The sequence below is a fragment of the Pelophylax lessonae genome, assembly GCF_965119305.1.
Source record: "Pelophylax lessonae genome assembly, chromosome: 10".
Taxonomy (NCBI): domain Eukaryota; kingdom Metazoa; phylum Chordata; class Amphibia; order Anura; family Ranidae; genus Pelophylax; species Pelophylax lessonae.
Genome location: NC_138777.1, coordinates 27,082,200 through 27,103,459, shown reverse-complemented (window position 1 = coordinate 27,103,459; position 21,260 = coordinate 27,082,200). Strand labels below are relative to the sequence as shown.

The 21,260-nt window shown below is 46.3% G+C and overlaps 1 protein-coding gene across 1 annotated transcript in view; it reads left to right on the top strand.

The window, feature by feature from the left end:
• Nucleotides 1–18,338, top strand: part of COMMD9 (COMM domain containing 9) — a 22,625-nt gene extending 4,287 nt beyond the window's left edge. Inside the window, exons 3-6 of the mRNA XM_082269722.1 lie at nucleotides 1–31; nucleotides 7,435–7,469; nucleotides 9,717–9,820; nucleotides 17,974–18,338. The exon at nucleotides 1–31 is cut by the window's left edge and continues 109 nt beyond it. Coding sequence (XP_082125848.1) covers nucleotides 1–31; nucleotides 7,435–7,469; nucleotides 9,717–9,820; nucleotides 17,974–18,114 — 311 coding nt within the window. The 3' untranslated portion in view covers nucleotides 18,115–18,338. The remainder of the gene's footprint in view (nucleotides 32–7,434; nucleotides 7,470–9,716; nucleotides 9,821–17,973) is intronic.
• Nucleotides 18,339–21,260: the final 2,922 nt, after the last annotated feature.

Genomic DNA, 21,260 nt, shown 5'->3' with positions numbered 1-21,260 from the left:
ACCTCCTGACCAAAATTATCCTGGACAATGTGTGAGTGGGGCTTCTTATTTCTGGGTGATATCTGGGCCATATTTGTTGCTTCCAGTGTACTTTGTATTGACAGGCTTAGTTAGATGCCTACCTACATGTCAGGTAGATGTAAACCCAAGCTCGTATAAGCTTTATTGTCATTTGAAAAGTTATTGTCCTAGACAGGGGTCCAAATAACACTGAGAAAAGGACAATTCGGGTGACTGCAGGAGCATATCCCAGGGGTGAGAGGCAGCAGAGGGTACTGAAGGTGGAACATAGCAAGTCAGACAACTGTGTGCAGAAACTGATGTCATGGAGGTGCACAGCACATACTAGGAGTCACGAGATGACACAGGATGCTTTGGGTGCACTGCCATCACTGGGCACTCTGGAGTCACTAAAAGACACAGGATGCTCTGGGTGCACTACCATCACTGGGGTCCCTAGATGACACAGGATGCTCTGGGCGAACTACCATAGCTGGGCACTCTGGGGTCACTAGATGACACAAGGTGCACTGCCATCACTGGGCACTCTGGGGTCACAAGATCACACAGGATGCTTTGAGGTGCAATGCCATCACTGGGCACTCTGGGGTCACTAGATGACACAGGATGCTCATGGTGCACTGCCATCACTGAGCACTCTGGGGTCACTAGTTGACAAAGATGTTCTGGGTGCACTGCCATCGCTGGGCACTCTGACGTCACTAGATGGCACAGAATGCTCTGGATGCACGGCCATCACTGGGCACTCTGGGGTCACTAGATGACAAAGATGCTCTGGGTGCACTACCATCGCTGGGCACTCTGGGGTCACTAGATGACACCAGATTCTCTGGGTGCACTGCCATCACTGGGCACTCTGGGGTCACTAGATGACAAAGATGCTCTGGGTGCACTACCATCACTGAGCACTCTGGGGTCACTAGATGACACAGGATGCTCATGGTGCACTGCCATCACTGGGCACTCTGAGGTCACAAGATGACACAGGATGCTCTGGGTGCACTGCCATCACTGGGCACTCTGGGGTCACTAGATGAAACAGGATGCTTTGAGTGCACTGCCATCACTGGGCACTCTGGGGTCACTAGATGACACAGGATGCTCATGGTGCACTGCCATCACTGAGCACTCTGGGGTCACTAGATGACACAGGATTCTCTGGGTGCAATGCCATCACTGGCCATTCTGGGGTCACTAGATGACACAGGATGCTCTGGGTGCACTGCCATCACTGGGCACTCTGGGGTCCCTAGCTGACAAAGATGTTCTGTGTGCACTGCCATCACTGGGCACTCTGGGGTCACAAGATCACACAGGATGCTTTGAGGTGTACTGCCAACACTGGGCACTCTGAGGTCACTAGATGACACAGGATGCTCTGGGTGCACTACCATCACTGGGCACTCTGGGGTCACTAGATGACACAGGATGCTTTGAGGTGTACTGCCAACACTGGGCACTCTGGGGTCACTAGATGACACAGGATGCTCTGGGTGCACTACCATCGCTGGGCACTCTGGGGTCACTAGATGACACAGGATGCTTTGGGTGCACTGCCATCACTGGGCACTCTGGGATCCCTAGATGACAAAGATGCTCTGGGTGCACTGCCATCGCTGGGCACTCTGGGGTCACTAGATGACACAGGATACTCTGGGTGCACTGCCATGACTGGGCACTCTGGGGTCCCTAGATAACAAAGATGCTCTGGGTGCACTACCATCGCTGGGCACTCTGGGGTCACTAGATGAAACAGGATGCTTTGGGTGCACTGCCATCACTGGGCACTCTGGGGTCACTAGATGACACAGGATTCTCTGGGTGCTCTGCCATCGCTGGGCACTCTGGGGTCACTAGATGACACAGAATGCTATGGGTGCTCTGCGATCGCTGGGCACTCTGGGGTCACTAGATGACACAGAATGCTATGGGTGCTCTGCCATTGCTGGGCACTCTGGGGTCACTAGATGACACAGAATGCTATGGGTGCACTGCCATCACTGAGCACTCTGGGGTCACTACATGACACAGGATGCTCTGGGTGCACTGCCATCACTGAGCACTCTGGGGTCACTAGATGACACAGGATTCTCTAGGCGCAATGTCATCACTGAGCACTCTGGGGTCACTAGATTACAAAGGATGCTCTGGGTGCACTGGAAACATAGAGTGCACAATGGCAAACTAGGGTTACAAGATGCTCTTAGATGCATTGAAGTCATGGGGTGCACCAGATGTCACAAGATGCTCTGAGATGCACTCTAGTCATGGGGCGTCCAGTGGTGCACTGACATCAGTAGATGACACAGGATGCTCTGGGATGCACTGTAGTGAACAAGCGCACTGGAGTCACTAGATGACATACAAGAATACTCTTGACATGCACTGAAGTCATGGGATGCACTCAGGTCACTAGATGACACAGGATGTTCTTGGGTGCACTGGTGTCTTGGGGCTTACTGATATCACATTATGACATGGGGAGCACTGGAGTGGCTGGGCTCACAGTAGTGCACTAGGGTCACAAGATGACACCAGATGCTCAGGGTTGCAATGGAACACAAACTGCATCGGGGTCACAAGATGACAGAGAGTGCTCTGGGGTGCATTGGTGTCCAGGGGGTGTCAAATAATTCTCTGGGGTGCAGTGTATTTACAGGGTGTACTGGGGTCACCAGATGACACAGGATGCTCTGGGGCACACGGGAGTCATGAGGAGCACAGGGGCACAATTGGGTCACTAGATGTCAGAGGCCACACCAAGTGCACTGGAGTCTCAGGACACACTGGGGTCACAAGAAGACACAGACTGAACTGGGGTGCATTGAAATCAGAGGTACATTGGACAATGACAGCTGAGGAAGCACAGAAAAACACTGTGGTCTGGAGGCAGGCACGGATGAATCCCAAAAACTCTGGAGCAGAGTGGGACTCAGCGGGTACAGAGGAAACTGAAACTGCAGGCACAGAAGACAATGGGGCACGAGGATGCAGGAAAGACTCTGGCAGCACAGGTGATTGGTTTAGATTTAGAAAAGCGTTTCTTGAACACTGAGCCTCATGCCACATCACAGTTTAAAAAAAGCTTTTCTGAGTGACCACAGTGCTGTAGCTCCAGGTGAAACCCGGAACTGTCAGAGAGGAGACCCACCGCTGGATCAGAGAAGACATGCAGCGCTGGTCACTGTGCATTGAAAGGGGGGCATGCTGGTCACTGTGCATTGAAAGGGGGCACACTGGTCTCTCTGCATTGAAAGGGGGGCACGCTGGTCACTGTGCATTGAAAGGGGGGCACGTAGCGCTGGTCACAGTGCATTGAAAGGGGGGCATGCTAGTCACTGTGCATTTAAAGGGGGCACGCTGGTCACTGTGCATTTAAAGGGGGCACGCTGGTCTCTCTGCATTGAAAGGGGGCATGCTGGTCACTATGCATTGAAAGGGGGCACGCTGGTCGCTGTACATTGAAAGGGGGCACGCTGGTCGCTGTACATTGAAAGGGGGCACGCTGGTCACTGTGCATTGAAAGGGGGCACGCTGGTCACTGTGCATTGAACGGGGGCACGCTGGTCACTGTGCATTGAAAGGGGGCACGCTGGTCACTGTGCATTTAAAGGGGGCACGCTGATCTCTCTGCATTGAAAGGGGGCATGCTGGTCACTATGCATTGAAAGGGGGCACGCTGGTCGCTGTACATTGAAAGGGGGCACGCTGGTCACTGTGCATTGAAAGGGGGCACGCTGGTCATTCTGCATTGAAAGGGGGCACGCTGGTCATTCTGCATTAAAAGGGGGCACGCTGGTCACTGTGCATTGAAAGGGGGCACGCTGGTCACTGTGCATTGAAAGGGGGCACGCTGGTCATTCTGCTGGGAAAGTCGGAACTGGTTACTAACATTTTTGAATCCCACCACTGGAGAAGAGGTGAGTGTAACAGCTATTTTCAGTATCTCTAAATCTTCAGTATTCATTAAAATAAAATATCTGCTGCTCCTGCAATGAAGGTTCTTATTCAGGAACTTCCTTTTGTAGGGTGACAATACTCTCCTTGTCCCTGTTTCCCAGTTGTGCCTCTGTTTATATCCACTGCATGTAGTGACAGGGTGACAATGCAGGAAACAAATAGCAAGACAGTGACAGAGCATTGTCACCCTTTTTTTGGAAGTGCCTGAACAAGGACCTCATTGCAGGATCACCAGGTCTTATTGTAATAAAAGCTGCAGATTGTAAAATATATAAAATCATTTTGAACTGACATCCACATCTTAATGTTTATATGAGGATTTCATGTTTGGGTTTACATATGCTTTAATGCTTTAATTTGAGATGTGTAAAACACAGTGCGGGTAGATTTAGGGCTCATCCACACTAGCTTTGCTTTCTGAAGAGTGATCCACCTGCAGATCGCTCTTAAGAGAGCATCTAACAGGCGGCGAGGAGGCGGATCACCTGAAACCCTGCATCAGCGCTCCACAACCATGTGTATTGAACGTGGTTGCAGGGCGCTTTCAGAGTGGCCCCATTCGAATAGGTTTTGTTTGGTGAATGCAATTATAATTTCATGCGTACACCCCCAGCTGCTGCTAAGGGAGTTCGTGGTTCCACCGCAGAGTGTTACAACCCCTCAACCACTAGTGTGAATGAACCCTTAGAAGATTCTTCTTGACTCATCGTCAGTGCCTGGTCACATGAATCTGAGCTGTACAGTCTTCTTCTCTGTATATATAAGCATAGAGAAGGGACACCTCCACCTGAATGTAGACTGTTAAAATGATGTCAATAGGAATGAAGAGATCAGCAAAGCACTCACTTGGTGAAGATAATGGACTAGTATGTCATCTGTGGAGCTGTAGGTATCTCTCCAACTTTGAAGCGAGCGGCTGTAGTAATCATCTACAAGTAATCATCTATGCCAGCCTTTTTCAACCAGGGTGCCCTGCATATCATCCTTGTTTGACCCTCCCTTGCCTCTCTCCGTCAGCTTTGGGGTCTCATTAGCTAAGTGAGGGAGAAAAGAAACATTGGAATACTAGTCAGTACCAGTTTGCAAAAGTGTATTTGCTTTGGAAGAATAAATTACCTCTAATGCTGGGTGTCCTACGTGTATTGATGTTGCTGTGTTATGTAAAACTATAAGCTTAGTTTTTAGATTTTAGAATGGGGCGCCTCAAGACTGTCCATAATTTTAAAGGGCGCCTTGACTGAAAAAAGGTTGAGAAACACTGGTCTATGTTGCAGACAGCGTCCTCCTCCAGCTGCTATCATCTCTGCAGCTCTGACACCTTTCTGCTGCCTGCTGTCTGCACCATAGACGCTATTCACATCCACCCTGCTTACTACAGCCACAGGCTTCACAGCTCGAGTGATACCTACAACTCCACAGGTGACATGCTGGTCCTTTATCTTCACCAAGTGAGCGCTTTACTTATCTCTTCATTGCTAATGATATTTTAACAGTCTATCTTCAGATGGAGGCGCCCTTTCTGTTTGCTTATCTACTGAATAGGGATGCACTGATACCATTTTTTTAAGACCGAGTACCGATGCTTTTCCTCAAGTACTCGCCGATACCAATTACATATACCTAATTGAAATGTTTTATTTTTTTTTGTTAATTTATTATTTAGATTTTTTTTTTTTTTCTAACATTGTACCTTTAACTTTTTTTTGATCAATTGTATTGCTATTACAAGGGATGAACAACATCCTTTGTAATAGTATGGGCCTTTATGGAGAGATCTGGGGTCTTTTGGACCTCAAATCTCTCCTCTGGCCTCCAATGCAGCCGATCAGACACAGATTGGTCTGATTGGCTGCTTCCCTGGCTACTAACGGTCAGGTAAACATAGAGCCGAAACAGGAAGTGGCTAAATCCTTGTCGCTTCCTGTTTCTGATGTCACACAGTGGGAGGAACAACATCCATTCCTCTAACTGTCTGCCGCTGGTCGCATCCTTACCAGGCTTTCAGATCGCATGGGGGAGTCTGGTTTGAGGTAGCGGTGGCAGGAGGGGGGTGGGACCCCCTTTCGCCGCCTGTAAAGGTAATCCAGCGGCTTGTTAGCTACCTGGGTTACTTTTATCTAGTGCAGAGTCACTGGGGCTAAAAAATGATATCTTAGTCATTGCTGCAGTGATGACCGAGATATCACCCTTCCCGTCTGAGGATGTCCATAAACGTGTAGCGGAAGGGAAGTGGTTAAATGCAGGACATCTTGTTGGGTCCAAGAACAGTCTCTCTTACAATGTGAGTGATACTGAACAGAGGATAACGGAAGGTAAAGTGAAGGCAATGTCTGATCCCTGATGCCTTTACTTTACCTTCTCTGTCCAGTATCACTCACATTGTAATGGAGAGAGGGACAGACAGTGACCAAAGCATCCTACTATCTGAGTTATCTATGCAAAATGTGACAAATGTGTGGTGAAAGCAATACTCACTTTATCTGCAGTTTGTGGTGTCTGCAGTGACACCTATCTCAACACACGGCGATGGGGGTCTCCTCTCCAGCTCCTCCCCTTTACAGTCAACTGACCTAGTCTCCACCCCCCTGGGCGTGCAGTAAATTAAATGGGCCGCTGGCTGCGGAGAGGCCGGGTGAGTGGCGCAGGATCAAGGAGCAGCTCAACCGACGCAACGGCCTTGGCATTGCGGGTGGTGGGTGTCACCTGGGTGCAGCCCGCACCCCCTAGCAATGTCACTCACGTATCGGTTTCAGGTATCAGAGGCATTTGCACGAGTATCAGTGCAACCCTACTACTATATATGTATATTAGGTACTCAGGACCTGCATAAAAAGGAGCTGCCACCATCTGTATCCACTTGTTGTTTCTTCACATACCTGACACTCTCTGTCATGCTTGCATTTCAGTAGCGCCATAGTTCCATTTTATCTATTCTTTGTATATATTACTGTAGTGATGCCACGGTGGTCTCAGATAGTGGTGACAGAGCCATTGCAGACTTGGATTAAAAAACAAAAGACACTTCTACTAAATACCAGGCTCTGCAACAGTAAACATCATAGGACTCTGTACCTTAGATGCGGGTAAGTGGTAAATCACCGCTGACTGTTCTGTCTGCCCCTGATTAGTTTTATGACATCCTGCATGGTGTTAAAAATGTGTAACGTTAGTCAAGGTTGGTAGCTGGGATGTCTATCTAATAGGCAGCCCAGCTGCCTGCTGAAGGAGCACACATGGCAGACTGACAACACCTCTGCTAATTGCGAGGCAGTGGCTTAGCGTTGTCAGCCATCAACATGTAATGATGTTTTTGTTGAGATCCCCAGGTAGGGATTAACAAAAAATAATTTCTTAAGAAAACTGAATGCAGGAACAATGTCGGAGATACTGGAAAATGGATTTGGGGTTTATACTTTAGGTTTCACGCATTCTCTTCCTGTGTTATATCTACAGATCTGCGTGGAGGAACGAAGCTCAGAACACCAGCAGTAAGTGAACGTTATCCTGTCTTCTTCATATACGTGATAGAGAAGGAAGTCACAGGTTTGTATTACAGCCGAGTTCCAACCTGTATTAAAGCGGAGTTCCGGCCTCTGAAACGTTTTTTAGATAAAAATACCCCCGGGACAGTCAGGGCTAGTGCATTTCATAATGGATAGCCTGTGAACTGTCCCAGGTTACACTTACCTTTTAGAAGAAATACTTACAGTACCTTGAAAATGTCTTGTCCAGCGCTGCCATCTCAGGTGTGGGCAGCTGAAGCCAGAGCATCCTCTTTGGTGTCCTCTTCGGTCCCAGAATGCCCTGCACCGGCCCCACTCGTCACTTCCGGGGCAGGCGCATCATCCCTGCACAGCTTCTGGGCATGCCCAGAAGCTGTTTAGCAGGGAATGACGCGCAACTGACGCGCAGGGCCGGTGCAGGCGCATTGATTCCTGGGAGCAATGGCGTTCAGCTCCCAGGAGTCAATGCAAGCAGGAAGAGACAGCGCGGGCCGCGACCACAGAGGGAGAAAGTGGAAGAAAGGTAAGTATATTTTCTTCAATAACAAGGTAAGTAAACCACAAAAAAAAATCGGGACTACCATTTCTTTTTCAGGTGATTGTCAGCAAGCGGATGGCCCAAAGTGTGTTTTTTTTGGCCGGAACTCCGCTTTAAGAAAAAGTTAAAGTCAGCAGCTACAAATACTGTAGCTGCTGACTTTTAATATAAGGACTAATGAAAAAAAGCGAAGGAAAGTGGGACTTTGGAGGTAGCCACTCATAAACCCCAGGAGAAATAAACGCAAGTGTTTATATAAAAAATGCATTTTATTTGAACATTGTTAAAAAATGTTTAAGATCAATACAAAATTAATACAATATCTCCTAGTAATACAAATAACAACAGGCTCTCCCCTATATCAAAAGGAAGCAGCCCATGGGGATACCCGTACTGTAGATAATGATCATGTAATTGAAAGTAGATGAAGTATATTTTCTAAATTCCATGGGTATCTCCAAAATTAGCAGGATCGCTACGCGTTTCGCTTGTAGCTTCTTCAGGGTATCCCATCAACGCCAATTTCCAAACGGAAGATGATAGAGATAAAGCGTCTGAGGTCGTAAGGTGGAAAAAATGGAAACCCAAATAACCCGGCGCTCCTGTCTCGGCCTGCACACCACGGATCTCACCTTTTGAGTCTCCAAATTCTGGGGTGTCAGTTAGAAACCAAAACCACTTGTAAAGGGAGAATATGGTGTAAATCCATGGGTCAAAAAGACTCTCCTATATATAGGGAATAGTTCATCCAGTCACTGCTCGCTATTGTTGGTTACTGGTCCCTTTACTGGTCCCTATAGAGAGAGGTGAGCCATACAAGGGACCTTACCCCCCCCCCCCCGGTCCCTGAAAATATTGACTGACACCAAAGTGGTCCCTGGTATCAAAAAGGTTAGGGATCGCTGTTCTATCAGGTTGAGGTCAGGACTCTATGCAGGCCAGTCAAGTTCCTCCACCCCAAACTCACTCATCCATGTCTTTATGGACCTTGCTTTGTGCAATGGTCCAAATCATTTGGTGGAGGGGGGATTATGGTGTGGGGTTGTTTTTCAGAGGTTGGGTTTGGCCCCTTAGTTCCAGTGAAGAGAACTCTTAAGGCGTCAGCATACCAAGACATTTTGGACAATTTTATGCTCCCAACTTTGAGGGAACAGTTTGGGGATGGCCCCTTCCTGTTCCAACATGACGGCGCACCAGTGCACAAAGCAAGGTCCATAAAGACATGGATGAGCGAGTTTGGGGTGGAGGAACTTGACTGGACTGTACAGAGTCCTGACCTCAACCCGATAGAACACTTTTGGTATGAATTAGAGTGTAGACTGCAAACTCACAATGCACTTCTGGAAAAATGGTCAAACATTCCCATAGACACACTCCTAAACCTTGTGGACATCCTTCCCAGAAGAGTTGAAGCTGTTATAGCTGCAAAGGGTGGGCCAACTCAATATTGAACCCCACGGACTTAGACTGGGATGCCATTAAAGTTCATGTTCATGTAAAGGCAGGTGTCCCAATACTTTTGGTAATATAGTGTATTCCAAGGGCCCCAAAGGCCAATGAAAGCCGGTCTTGAGTATCACAAAAATGGGGTTCCTTATGTTTTTTTTTTTTGGAAGTCACAGCTTTATTGTATTGATTTGGTTTCTATATGTACACTGTTTCCTCAGCATTAACCCTCTCCTTTCTGACTGCAGTCTCGCTGCCTCATCTTGTGGATCTAGACTGGAGAGTCGATATAAAGACCTCATCGGATTCAGTGACTAGAATGGCTGTGCCGACGTGCCTACTACAGATGAAGGTGGGTGTCAATCTGGGCCACTGTGGTGTATTTATTAGCTAAGTAAATACATGTGACTTTTGTATCGGTAACCTCGGGGACAATACTGTCCTTAAGGCTGAATGCCGGGATCAGCAAATGATGTGTATATATATATATATATTGTTACCTGAATCTTGGTGTGCTTTGTGTATTTAATACAACTCTGTGCAGTAATCCAGTGTGAGACTTGCTGCTGCTCTCTCTCCTTGTGCAGGGTGACTGGTCTTGTCTCCACCCCTTCCTGTAGTTTTCTACAGGCAGCTTATAGTGGGTGTGGCCTGCTTTGTTCCCCCCACAGCTCTGCTCTCTGCACAGGCTATGTACAGCCCAGTTATGATATCGCTGCTTTTTTTACCTGGTAATACAGTGGTTCTTAACCTTGTTGGAGGTACTGAACCCCTCCAGTTTCATATGCGCATTCACCGAACCCTTCTTAATTGGAAAAATAAAATATGATTTTTTCAAATTCAAAACATAGGTATATATTATTTTAGGTATATACGTATGACCAGCGTGCCCCCTTTCAATGCGCAGTGACCAGCGTGCCCCCCTTTCAATGCACAGTGACCAGCGCGCTCCCATTCAATGCACAGTGACCAGCGTGCCCCCTTTCAATGCACAGAGACCAGCGTGCCCCCTTTCAATGCAGAGACCAGCGTGCCCCCTTTCAATGCAGAGATCATCGTGCCCCCTTCAATGCAGAGACCATCGTGCCCCCTTCAATGCAGAGTGAACAGCATTGCAAACCCCCCCCCCCCCCCCCGAGACCAGTGCACTTGACTTACCTGTTGTAGCGGCGGCTTCTTCTCTTCAGTCCCCGCGTCTCCTCGAGTCCTCCCGCCTCCTGGCCGAGGAGGAGGAGGATCCGTGTGACAATAGCGAATTTTCATTCGCTATTGTCACGCAATGGGTGGGCTCGGGGCGCACTGCTCTGCGCCCTGGGTCCACCCTTTCCTACTAGAGCCAAATTGTAATAGGCGGGGAGTCGGGGACTGTCTGGGAGGAGGCGGCTTGGAGGAGAAAGGAGTGATGTCACTGGTTGCTAGACCCTAAGCGACTCTAGCCTAGCAACCAATGCAGTGTGTGGGCTCCGGCCGCCTCCCTGCAGAGAGAGAGCGCCGACAGAGAACAGAGAGAGCAGCAGAGCGGTCAGCGGATCAGGAGGATGATCTACAGATGGTTCTGCGAACTTTCAAATATTTAGTAACCGGTTCTGTGGAACCGGTGCGAACCGGCTGAATCCCACCACTGTGCGTGTCGTCACGAATCATATGAGTCGGGTGTGCCTCCGCCGAACCCACGAGACTGACTCACCGAACCCCTGGGGTTCGATCGAATCCAGGTTGAGAACCACTGTAATAACTTTGTTTGCAAAGGCATTTGGTGCACACAAAAATGGATTTACAGTATATCCCTTGTTTTTATGTCCGGAGTCCAGCTTTATATCAATCTTATTTGGAAAAAAAAAAAAAAACAACTATTTATTATTTAGGTATGAAAATTAGTCAGTAAACTGATTAATGCTAATGCTGCTAAATATGGCCTGAGCAACTTAGCATTGATGATCGCTGGTCATGAAAGGGTTAAAATATATTTGTTATTCATTTTTCAATATGGGTGTGGTTTAGTGCCGGTTCACACATATGCGATGTCAGACATTGCATGTGACTCGCACCGCACTGCTGTGCAAATTACATGCGATATCTGTGCGATGCAAATTCAGCCATACAGATTGCATGGCTGAATTTGCATCGCATTCGGACCAAAGTTGCACAGGACCCTTTTTTTGCTCCGCACCAGAATCGGATCACATGGGTGATCACACCTATGTAATCCGATTCCTGTCGGAACTGACAGTTCGCACTGCGATATGCGAACTAATCTTGGGGTGTCGTTAACTTTGCGGGAACCCGGAGTGGATTCGCAGGGTTCCCGCATCGCACCAATGTGAATTGGCACTTAAGCTAACAGCAATGCTTTATACAGTGCATTCAAAAAGTATTCACTGCGCTTCTTTTTTTTTCACATTTTGTTATGTTACAGCCTTATTCCAAAATTAATTAAATTAATTTGTTCCTCAAAAATCTACAAACAATCCCCCATAATGACAACGTGAAAGAAGTTTATTTGAAATATTTGCAAATTTATTAAAAAAAAAAAAATCCCATCTACATAAGTATCACAGCCTTTGCTCAGTGCTTTGTTGAAGAACCTTTGACACCAATTACAGACTCAAGTCTTTTTGAGTATGATGCTACAAGCTTGGCATACCTATTTGCGGGCAGTTTCTCCCATTCTTCTTTGCAGGACCTTTCAATGACCATCAGACTGGATGAGAAGCATCGGTCCGCAGCCATTTTCAGATCTCAATCAATCAAGAGATGTTCAATTCTGGGCTCTGACTGGGCCACTCAAAGACATTCACAGAGTTGTCCAGTAGCCACTCTTTGTCCTGTTGGAAGATGAACCTTCGCCCCAGTCTGAGGTCCAGAGCCCTCTGGAGCAGGTTTTCATCAAGAATGTCTCTGTACATTGCTGCATTCATCTTTCCCTCAATCCTGACTAGTCTCCCAGTTCCTGCCACTGAAAAACATCCCCACAGCATGATGCTGCCACCATGCTTCACTGTAGCGATCGTATTGGCAAGGTAATAAGGGCCTCATTTCCTCCAGACATGGCGCTTTCCATTCAGGCCAAAGAGTTCAATCTTTGTCTCATCAGGCCAGAGAATTTTGTTTCTGACTTTGAAAAAGGAGCGCGCGCTGGTTTTCCCCCCACAGTGTGCATGCTCGGAAACGCGTCAGTCATTACGCCGGAAGATCCTGTGGACGAGCATCACGGCCACCGTGCGGCCCAAGCCTCCATCTCACTGCGGTTTCACCCTTCTGTCCAAGCCTCCATATCACTACTGTGACACCCTCCACTTCCTGCTGGACAGGAAGAGGAAGAGAGGAGATGATTACAGACCCACAGTGATGACTCCAAGCCCCAGCCTCCACACGGACACCGGAAGGACCCATCTTGTCTGCTTATACTTACCTTGATGTAAGTTTTTATTACTTGTTTGCCATATTAAATCGCAGTCTTAACTCAGAGGCACCTGTTTTCTCTTTTGTTTGTTGCATGTTTGGAGATCGCTTCTGCTCCCCATCAGGCTGGCCCTGAGCATTCAGACTATTTCCTCATCTCACGTTAAGACTTTATCATAGCCTTGATGTGCTATTATATGGACTATCGTTTTTATGTAGTGCTAACAGCTTGCGCCACTTGTTCCATTTCTTGCCAGAGGATTTTGTTTCTCATGGTCTGAGAGTCCTTCAGATGCCTTTTGGCAAACTCAAGTCGGGCTGTCATGTGCGTTTTACTTATGAGTGGCTTCCTTCTGGCTGCTTTACCATACAGGCCTGATTGGTGGAGTGCTGCAGAGATGGATGTTCTTCTAGAAGGTTCTCCTCTCTCCACAGAGAAGTGCTGGAGCTCTGTCAGTGTGACCATCGGGTTCTTGGTCAACTCCCTATCTAAGCCCCTCCTCCCCCGATTGCTCAGTTTGGCCGGGTGTCCCGCTCTAGGAAGAGTCCTGGTGGTTCCAAACTTCTTCAATTTACGGATGATGGAGGTCACTGTGCTCATGGGAACCATCAATGCTGCAGAAAATTTTCTGTACCCTTGCCCAGATCTGTGCCTCTATACAATTCTGTCTCGGAGGTCTACAGGCAATTTCTTTGACTTCATGGCTTGGTTTGTGCTCTGACATGCACTATTAACTAGAAAACAACAAAAAACAAGAGAAGAGCGCATCGACCTAGTGCAATATCATAAAACATTTATTGAAGAGTAAAAAAAAAGAGTGTCATACAGCATATTCAAAAACATATGCTGTAAATATGCACATTAAATCCTGATGCAGTCAGGTGACCTCCAGGACAAGGATACTGTCAGTGCTGCAGAAGGACTGGAGGTGTCTGTACTGGTAGGGCTGACGCATTTCAAGGGAGAACCCTCTTCATCAGAGCCACCTGGTGTTGCAAAGATTTCAAACAAACTTCTTTCACATTGTCATTATGGGGAATTGTTTGTAGAATTTTGAGGAAAATAATGAATTTAATCCATTTTGCAATAAAGGCTGTAACATAAAAAAATGTGGAAAAAGTGAAGCACTGTGAGTACTTTCCGGATGCACTGTATGTCTATTGAACAAAGCTTTAACCACTTCAGCCCCGGAAGGTTTTACCGCCTTAATGACCAGGCTATTTTTTGCGAATTCAGCACTGCGTTACTTTAACAGAAAATTGCGTGGTTGTGTGACGCTGTACCCAAATACAATTGATGTCCTAATTAAAGGGGTAGTGGTGCGCTTCAGGGATCAGCTCTAATGGATCTCTATTTGGGTTGGTGGCAGTGGTGTGTATAAATCTTGCTTTAAAGGTGCTCCGCGTGATAAATATATTTTTAAAATAATTAGGTGATGAAAGTGCAGGTGTGTCAATCAAATCAGTAAATATCAAGGTATTTCTTAAATAAATAAATATATGAGTACGGTGTGTATCAATAGATAAATAAATAAATAAATAAATAAATATCAGAATGCTACTTCTTTGCCAGTGACATCAATAAATAAATTATATAAATCCAGTGTTGGCCTTCAATCTGATTCATAAACAGTAAAAACAAATATATATTGTGCTCAAAATAAAGTGCTACATGCAATTTTCTATTAAAACAGTGCTAGAAAAGATATCTGTGAATAGTTCGATTGTAATCCTTCAAATACCAATATTTAAATGAGATAGTCCAGAAGAAAAAAAATTATATAGAGAACATCCAAAATAGCTTGTGTGAATACGTTCCTCGCTTATATCCGTGCTTCACTCATGCAATCAAGTGGCTATGATCTCCTTCACCTTGTGTGTCACCTCTGAGTGCTCTAGCCTCTCACCTTATAGGCAAGATCAATATGCCTTTGGTATCTATCCAAGCTCAACGATAGACTCAATTTTTCTCTCAATCCGGATCCTTTCTTCCTTAATGGAGCTGCTTTCTTGGATCCCTCTAAGTGTTTGTCTTGATCGTTTTTAATACTATCCTCTTTATCCGATCTTTAGTGTGCCTCAGAGACAAAGACTATTCATGGTGCAGTATATCCAACTCATTTATTAAAATATAAAGATTTACACTTACAATTTAGGCATGATACTTCAGCATGTAAACAAAAAACCAGCCGCCGCTGTGGAGATCGGGCTCCGTTGTAACGTCACTTCCGGCTCCTCCTACGCGTTACGTCACGAGGTCACGTGACTTCCTCAGGGAGTGGTTATAGCTGGAGTGACGTTCATTATATAGCGGCGAGACCGGATATATACCTATAGCTATAGCTATTAGCATATTGAACGGGCGGGCAGAAAAACAAAAAATGGCCGAAGGAGAACTTCCGCCAAGAAGCAATGCAATAGAACTCCAAAAAAATGGCGGCCGGTATATATCCGGTCTCGCCGCTATATAATGAACGTCACTCCAGCTATAACCACTCCCTGAGGAAGTCACGTGACCTCGTGACGTAACGCGTAGGAGGAGCCGGAAGTGACGTTACAACGGAGCCCGATCTCCACAGCGGCGGCTGGTTTTTTGTTTACATGCTGAAGTATCATGCCTAAATTGTAAGTGTAAATCTTTATATTTTAATAAATGAGTTGGATATACTGCACCATGAATAGTCTTTGTCTCTGAGGCACACTAAAGATCGGATAAAGAGGATAGTATTAAAAACGATCAAGACAAACACTTAGAGGGATCCAAGAAAGCAGCTCCATTAAGGAAGAAAGGATCCGGATTGAGAGAAAAATTGAGTCTATCGTTGAGCTTGGATAGATACCAAAGGCATATTGATCTTGCCTATAAGGTGAGAGGCTAGAGCACTCAGAGGTGACACACAAGGTGAAGGAGATCATAGCCACTTGATTGCATGAGTGAAGCACGGATATAAGCGAGGAACGTATTCACACAAGCTATTTTGGATGTTCTCTATATAATTTTTTTTCTTCTGGACTATCTCATTTAAATATTGGTATTTGAAGGATTGCAATCGAACTATTCACAGATATCTTTTCTAGCACTGTTTTAATAGAAAATTGCATGTAGCACTTTATTTTGAGCACAATATATATTTGTTTTTACTGTTTATGAATCAGATTGAAGGCCAACACTGGATTTATATAATTTATTTATTGATGTCACTGGCAAAGAAGTAGCATTCTGATATTTATTTATTTATTTATTTATCTATTGATACACACCGTACTCATATATTTATTTATTTAAGAAATACCTTGATATTTACTGATTTGATTGACACACCTGCACTTTCATCACCTAATTATTTTAAAAATATATTTATCACGCGGAGCACCTTTAAAGCAAGATTTATACACATCACTGCCACCAACCCAAATAGAGATCCATTAGAGCTGATCCCTGAAGCGCACCACTACCCCTTTAATTATATCATTTACTGCCTTAGTATCAGTCCCAGTGGCGCTGCAACAGGGAGTCTCTGGCCACCTCAGACAGCGCAGGGATCACATACACCCCCTAATTGATGTCCTTTTTTTCCCACAAATAGAGCTTTCTTTTGGTGGTATTTGAGTACCTCTGCGGGGTTTAGATTTTGCGCTATAAACAAAAAAAGAGCCCGAATTTTGAAAAGAACGCCATATTTTTTACTTTCTGCTATAAAACATTCCCAATAAAAATGTTTTAAAAATGTAATTTCTTATCAGTTTAGGCCAATTTGTATTCTGCTACATATTTTTGGTAAAAAAAAATCCCAAAACGTATTTTAATTGGTTTGCGTAAAAGTTATAGCGTTTACAAACTAGGGGATAGAGTTTTGGACTTTTTATTTATTTTTTTTTTATTAGTAATGGCGGCGTTCAGGGATTTTTAGCGGGACTGCGGCATTGCGGCGGACAGATCGGACCCCTAACTGACATTTTTGACAATTTTTGGGGACCAGTGACACTAATACAGTGATAAATAATATGCACTGTTACTGTATAAATGACACTGGAGGGAAGGGGTTAATACTGGGGGTGATCAAAGGGGCTAATGTGTGCCTAATATGCTTACTGACTGTGTGTGTGTGGGGGGGGGGGGGCAGGGTTCTGTGACAGGCACAGAGAGATGCAGTTTCAGCTTAGCTGAAACTGCTGATCTTTCCCTGCCTGTCTGCGAGAAGACCTGCCTGCTTTGTTTACATAAGAAGGCGGGTCTTCTCTTGGTTTTTCTGATGATCGCGGCCCGCCTCCCGCTGTGTCAAAACCACATGCACTCCAGTCACCTAGTACTACGTGACTGGATGCAGCCGAGCCGCCCTGCCGCCGTAAAAAGGCGGCGGGCGGTAGGCAAGTGGTTAAGTGACTCTAAATGACTGTTCTGTGTGTTCTGTTTTTTAGCCCTACTTCTATGGATCACAGGAGTGAAGTTTGTTCTACATTCCTGTGACCCCCTTTTCAGCCAACAGAGGGCTAAAACCTGCTGTCAGCTGATATCACTCAGCCCCTCCCGCCCTCTCCACAGCCCAGCGCTCCAGTAAGCGCTGGAGGGGAGAGCAGAGAGCCGCTGTTTGACAGTCACGACGCTCTACTCAGAGCGGAGGGGGAGAACTGAGTGATCAGCAGTGTTTGATTGCTCAGTTCTCACTGCAGAGTCGGTGGGTGACAGATGCAACATTGGATCGATGCAGCATCCACCTAGGTGAGTATAATTGTTTTTTTTTAAATCCCAAACTTCTCTTTTGACCTCTTTCCACCCATGTAACATATATGCAATATCTTTACTAATGATCAGGAGCCAAGGGCACTGGCTTCCGATCAAGTGATCCTTTTGACAGCCAATCACATGGACCATGTGATAGGCTGGTCCGTCCTGTCCCCCCCCCCCCCCCCCCCCCAAAAACCCTGCTAAAGCAGTGCCGGGATTGGGCAGGAAGAGTTTAATAAATGTATGCTGGCCTCTGCCAAGTGAGAATTGTCATTAATTGTTGTTCATCTTGCATGGTCATAGGATGTAGCAAACGCCATTCACTTCCATTAGTGTTTAGGGGATGTACGATTTTCATACATCTGTTTCTTCGTTAGATTCAAGAGGATCCAGATCTGTGTGGGCTTGACCCAGCGACATCCACCCTGACCATGGAACTCAGCAAAGAAACCCTGGACACCATGTTGGATGGATTAGGCAGGATAAGAGATCAGCTGTCTGCAGTCGCTAGCAAATAATTATCCCCACACACGGCACAAGACGGGGTGTAAGAATACCGGACTTTGCTCTTTATGGGGACATCTGTCACAGGGAGATCTATTGGGACATTCCCATCAGCCAAACCACCCATAAACTGTAATATTCTTTTTCTATTCTATGTAGATGTAAGCTGAAAACTCCATATTCATTTTATTGTAATGTAACATTTAATATAAAGTGCGTCTGACATTTCATATTTTCAGTGATTGCTGATTATATATTATTTCAACATAATTTATCATTTGTGGCTTTCCAGTCTACAGACCCCACTTATCTGTCAGTTATTGCAGTCAATGTCTGCGGAGCAACTTCTGCGAGAACAACAATTACAGGGCAGGCCACCTGACGAGTGTACTGTTCCCCAGACTTTATAAGAGCTTGTCACTTAGAGAGGATTCAGTGGGGTTGTGCCAGTATGAAGCTGCATTTACAAAATTAAATTAAATTAAATTAAACTTCTTCCATTGTTCTTCCCCTCATCAACAATGTTTTCTTTTTGTTTTTTTTTTAATAAAACTTTTCTATTTTCATTGCAAATCTAATTTAGTTGTTTATCCAACCGTGTCTCTGAATAATGGAGCCACCATGATTGAAAGAACCACAATCCAATGAATGAAAGGGGGTGGGCCAGGGACAGTCACGCTGGGGAGACCATATCTAGTTGGTGCTGGAAGTCCTCCATCCAGGAAATGGCGAAGGCTCTATCTGACTTGCTGCAGCTTCTATTGCTCACTGTGTGCATTGGTCCACCCGCACAGCCATGTCATCAAGATCTGGAAATGATGATTGGAAGCTGATCCAATCAGTGGTGTGGATTTCGCATCACTTCCTCAAACTCAATCTTCCTAAAACTGAGCTTTTAATATTTCCTCCTCCCTGATCCCCTCCCCATGACTTTACTATTGAGATCAAAGACACAACTATTGGTCCCGCCACACATGCCAGGGTGCTGAGCGTAATCCTAGACTCTGACCTCTCCTTCAGTCCCAAAATCTAATCGCTGGCTAAATCTTGCCGCCTTTTTTGGGCAAGTTTTGTAATAAAATACAAATTTATTGATAAAATACATAAAGTAAACAAAACAAGAAGCAAATGCAAATAATAAGCAAGATAACATAGGTGCTATGCATCAATGATACCGTCTATGTTGTGAACTATAGTACTTATAACTTGGAGTGGTGATCCCCGGTTGTAGAAACTGGGGTTCCGACGCGTTTCGGCATTTATTCAATACAATAGCCTTTATCAAGGAAAAAAACCACCATACTCTATAAAGTGAAAGATTGCAAAAATTAGTGACAATTGTGCTGAATATAACATTCAATATAATAACATCGTTTTTTCAGGTTGTGTACCTATGATGCAGAGGTAGTTTCCAAGAAGGGTCTGTCAGGAACGGCAATTATGGTGTTAGGAGGGCATAATAACCTATATGGCAGTGGTATATGTGTGTTTAGTCATACATTGTGACTTACAGGTAGTATTTCCAGATGGGTATCTAACCAGGGATGATGGCAACCCAATTTAGTTTATTCTGAATTATATCTCTAAACCCTACCTTAAAGCGGAGTTCCAGCCTAACCGCACACTCACCTGTCCCACGGTCCAGCGATGCGCCGTCTTCTCCCTCTCTGCTCCGCGGCGCCGGCATCACTGATGTGGGCACCCGGCTGTGACAGTTTGCGGCTTCACAGCCGGGTACGCACTGCGCATGCGCGAGTTGCGCTACGCGTCGTGATTGGCCGGCAATCTTCTGGGACCTCTGACATGTCCCAGAAGATTGTAGGGAGAGAGGAGAACTTCCGCTCAGGGCGCCGCGGCGCTCCGAGCGGAAGTGGGAGCGGGTACCTGTCAAAACTAGGTACCCGCTCCCCCCCCCAAAAATGACATGCCAAATGTGGCATGTCAGGGGGTTAGGACTATTTAAAGCGGAAGTTCCACTTTTGGGTGGAACTCCGCTTTAAATCTTGCCGCCTTAACCTCCACAACATTTCCAGAATTCACCCTTTCTTACTAACGACACCACAAAGCAAGGTATTCCCTCCTTGGTTATTTCATTGACTAGTAGTCCTTCCTTGACTACTGCAACTCCCTCCTTACTGGCCTACCTTTACACAGGCTATCACCTCTTCAGTTTATTATGAATACTGCTGCTGCTGGACTAATACACCTTACTAAGCGATCCGTGACTGCTGCTACTCTCTGTCAATCCCTTCACTGGATTCCCCTACTCCACCGTATAAAATTCAAAACACTAACCACAACATACAGGGCCATCCACAACATCACCCCTTGTCATGGGGCCAAAAGCAGCTGCCCCTTCTGCCCGCAAATAGCATACCCCCCTATGATGGCTTTGTCCCGGGATCGCAGCTTTGGGCTCACTAGTGTTGCTGCGGTTCCCAGATCCTCACTCTGCAACCTCAGCCGGCAGTTCTGTGGCTTCTCTGTGGCGGTGGTGGAAGTATAGCTCTGCTGCCGTGAACCTCTCTCTTGACCTCCAGCAGCTTATGCTATACTATACAGTAGGGAGGAGGAGCGTCTGTGCCGGGCAGCCCCGGCTTCAGTACACAAGCCAAGTAAGTGTACTGAACCCTCTCCTGAGTCCCTACTCCACTGCAGGAGGTGAAGAGAGAGGTTTCGGGCATCAGTATTATTATCACTAATGACCCAGCTACACAAGGTTCTGTGTGGGCTCCGCCCCTTGTGTACTCCCGCCATCCCCTAAGAAACCACAGTAGTCTGAGGAATGCAACAGTATGTCTCCATTGGGTTTAAACAGGTTACAAAGATTAGGAGGGTTACATGGGATGATGCAAGATACAGAGGGGTGAGGGTGCTGGGGATGCAGGAGGGGGGGTGCAGAGATGTACTGGGGGTGGGGCATACTAGAGGTATGGAGACTTGCAAGGGGAACAGGGGTTCTGGAGATACAGAGATGTGCAGAGGGGGGTATGGAAGGGTGCAGAGGGAATAGAGGTGTGCAGAGGGAATGGAGAGGTGCAGAGGGAATGGAGAGGTGCAGAGGGTATGGAGAGGTGCAGAGGGTATGGAGAGGGGCAGAGGGTATGCAGGGGTGCAGAGAGGTGCAGAGGGTATGGAGGGGGTGCAGAGGGTATGGAGG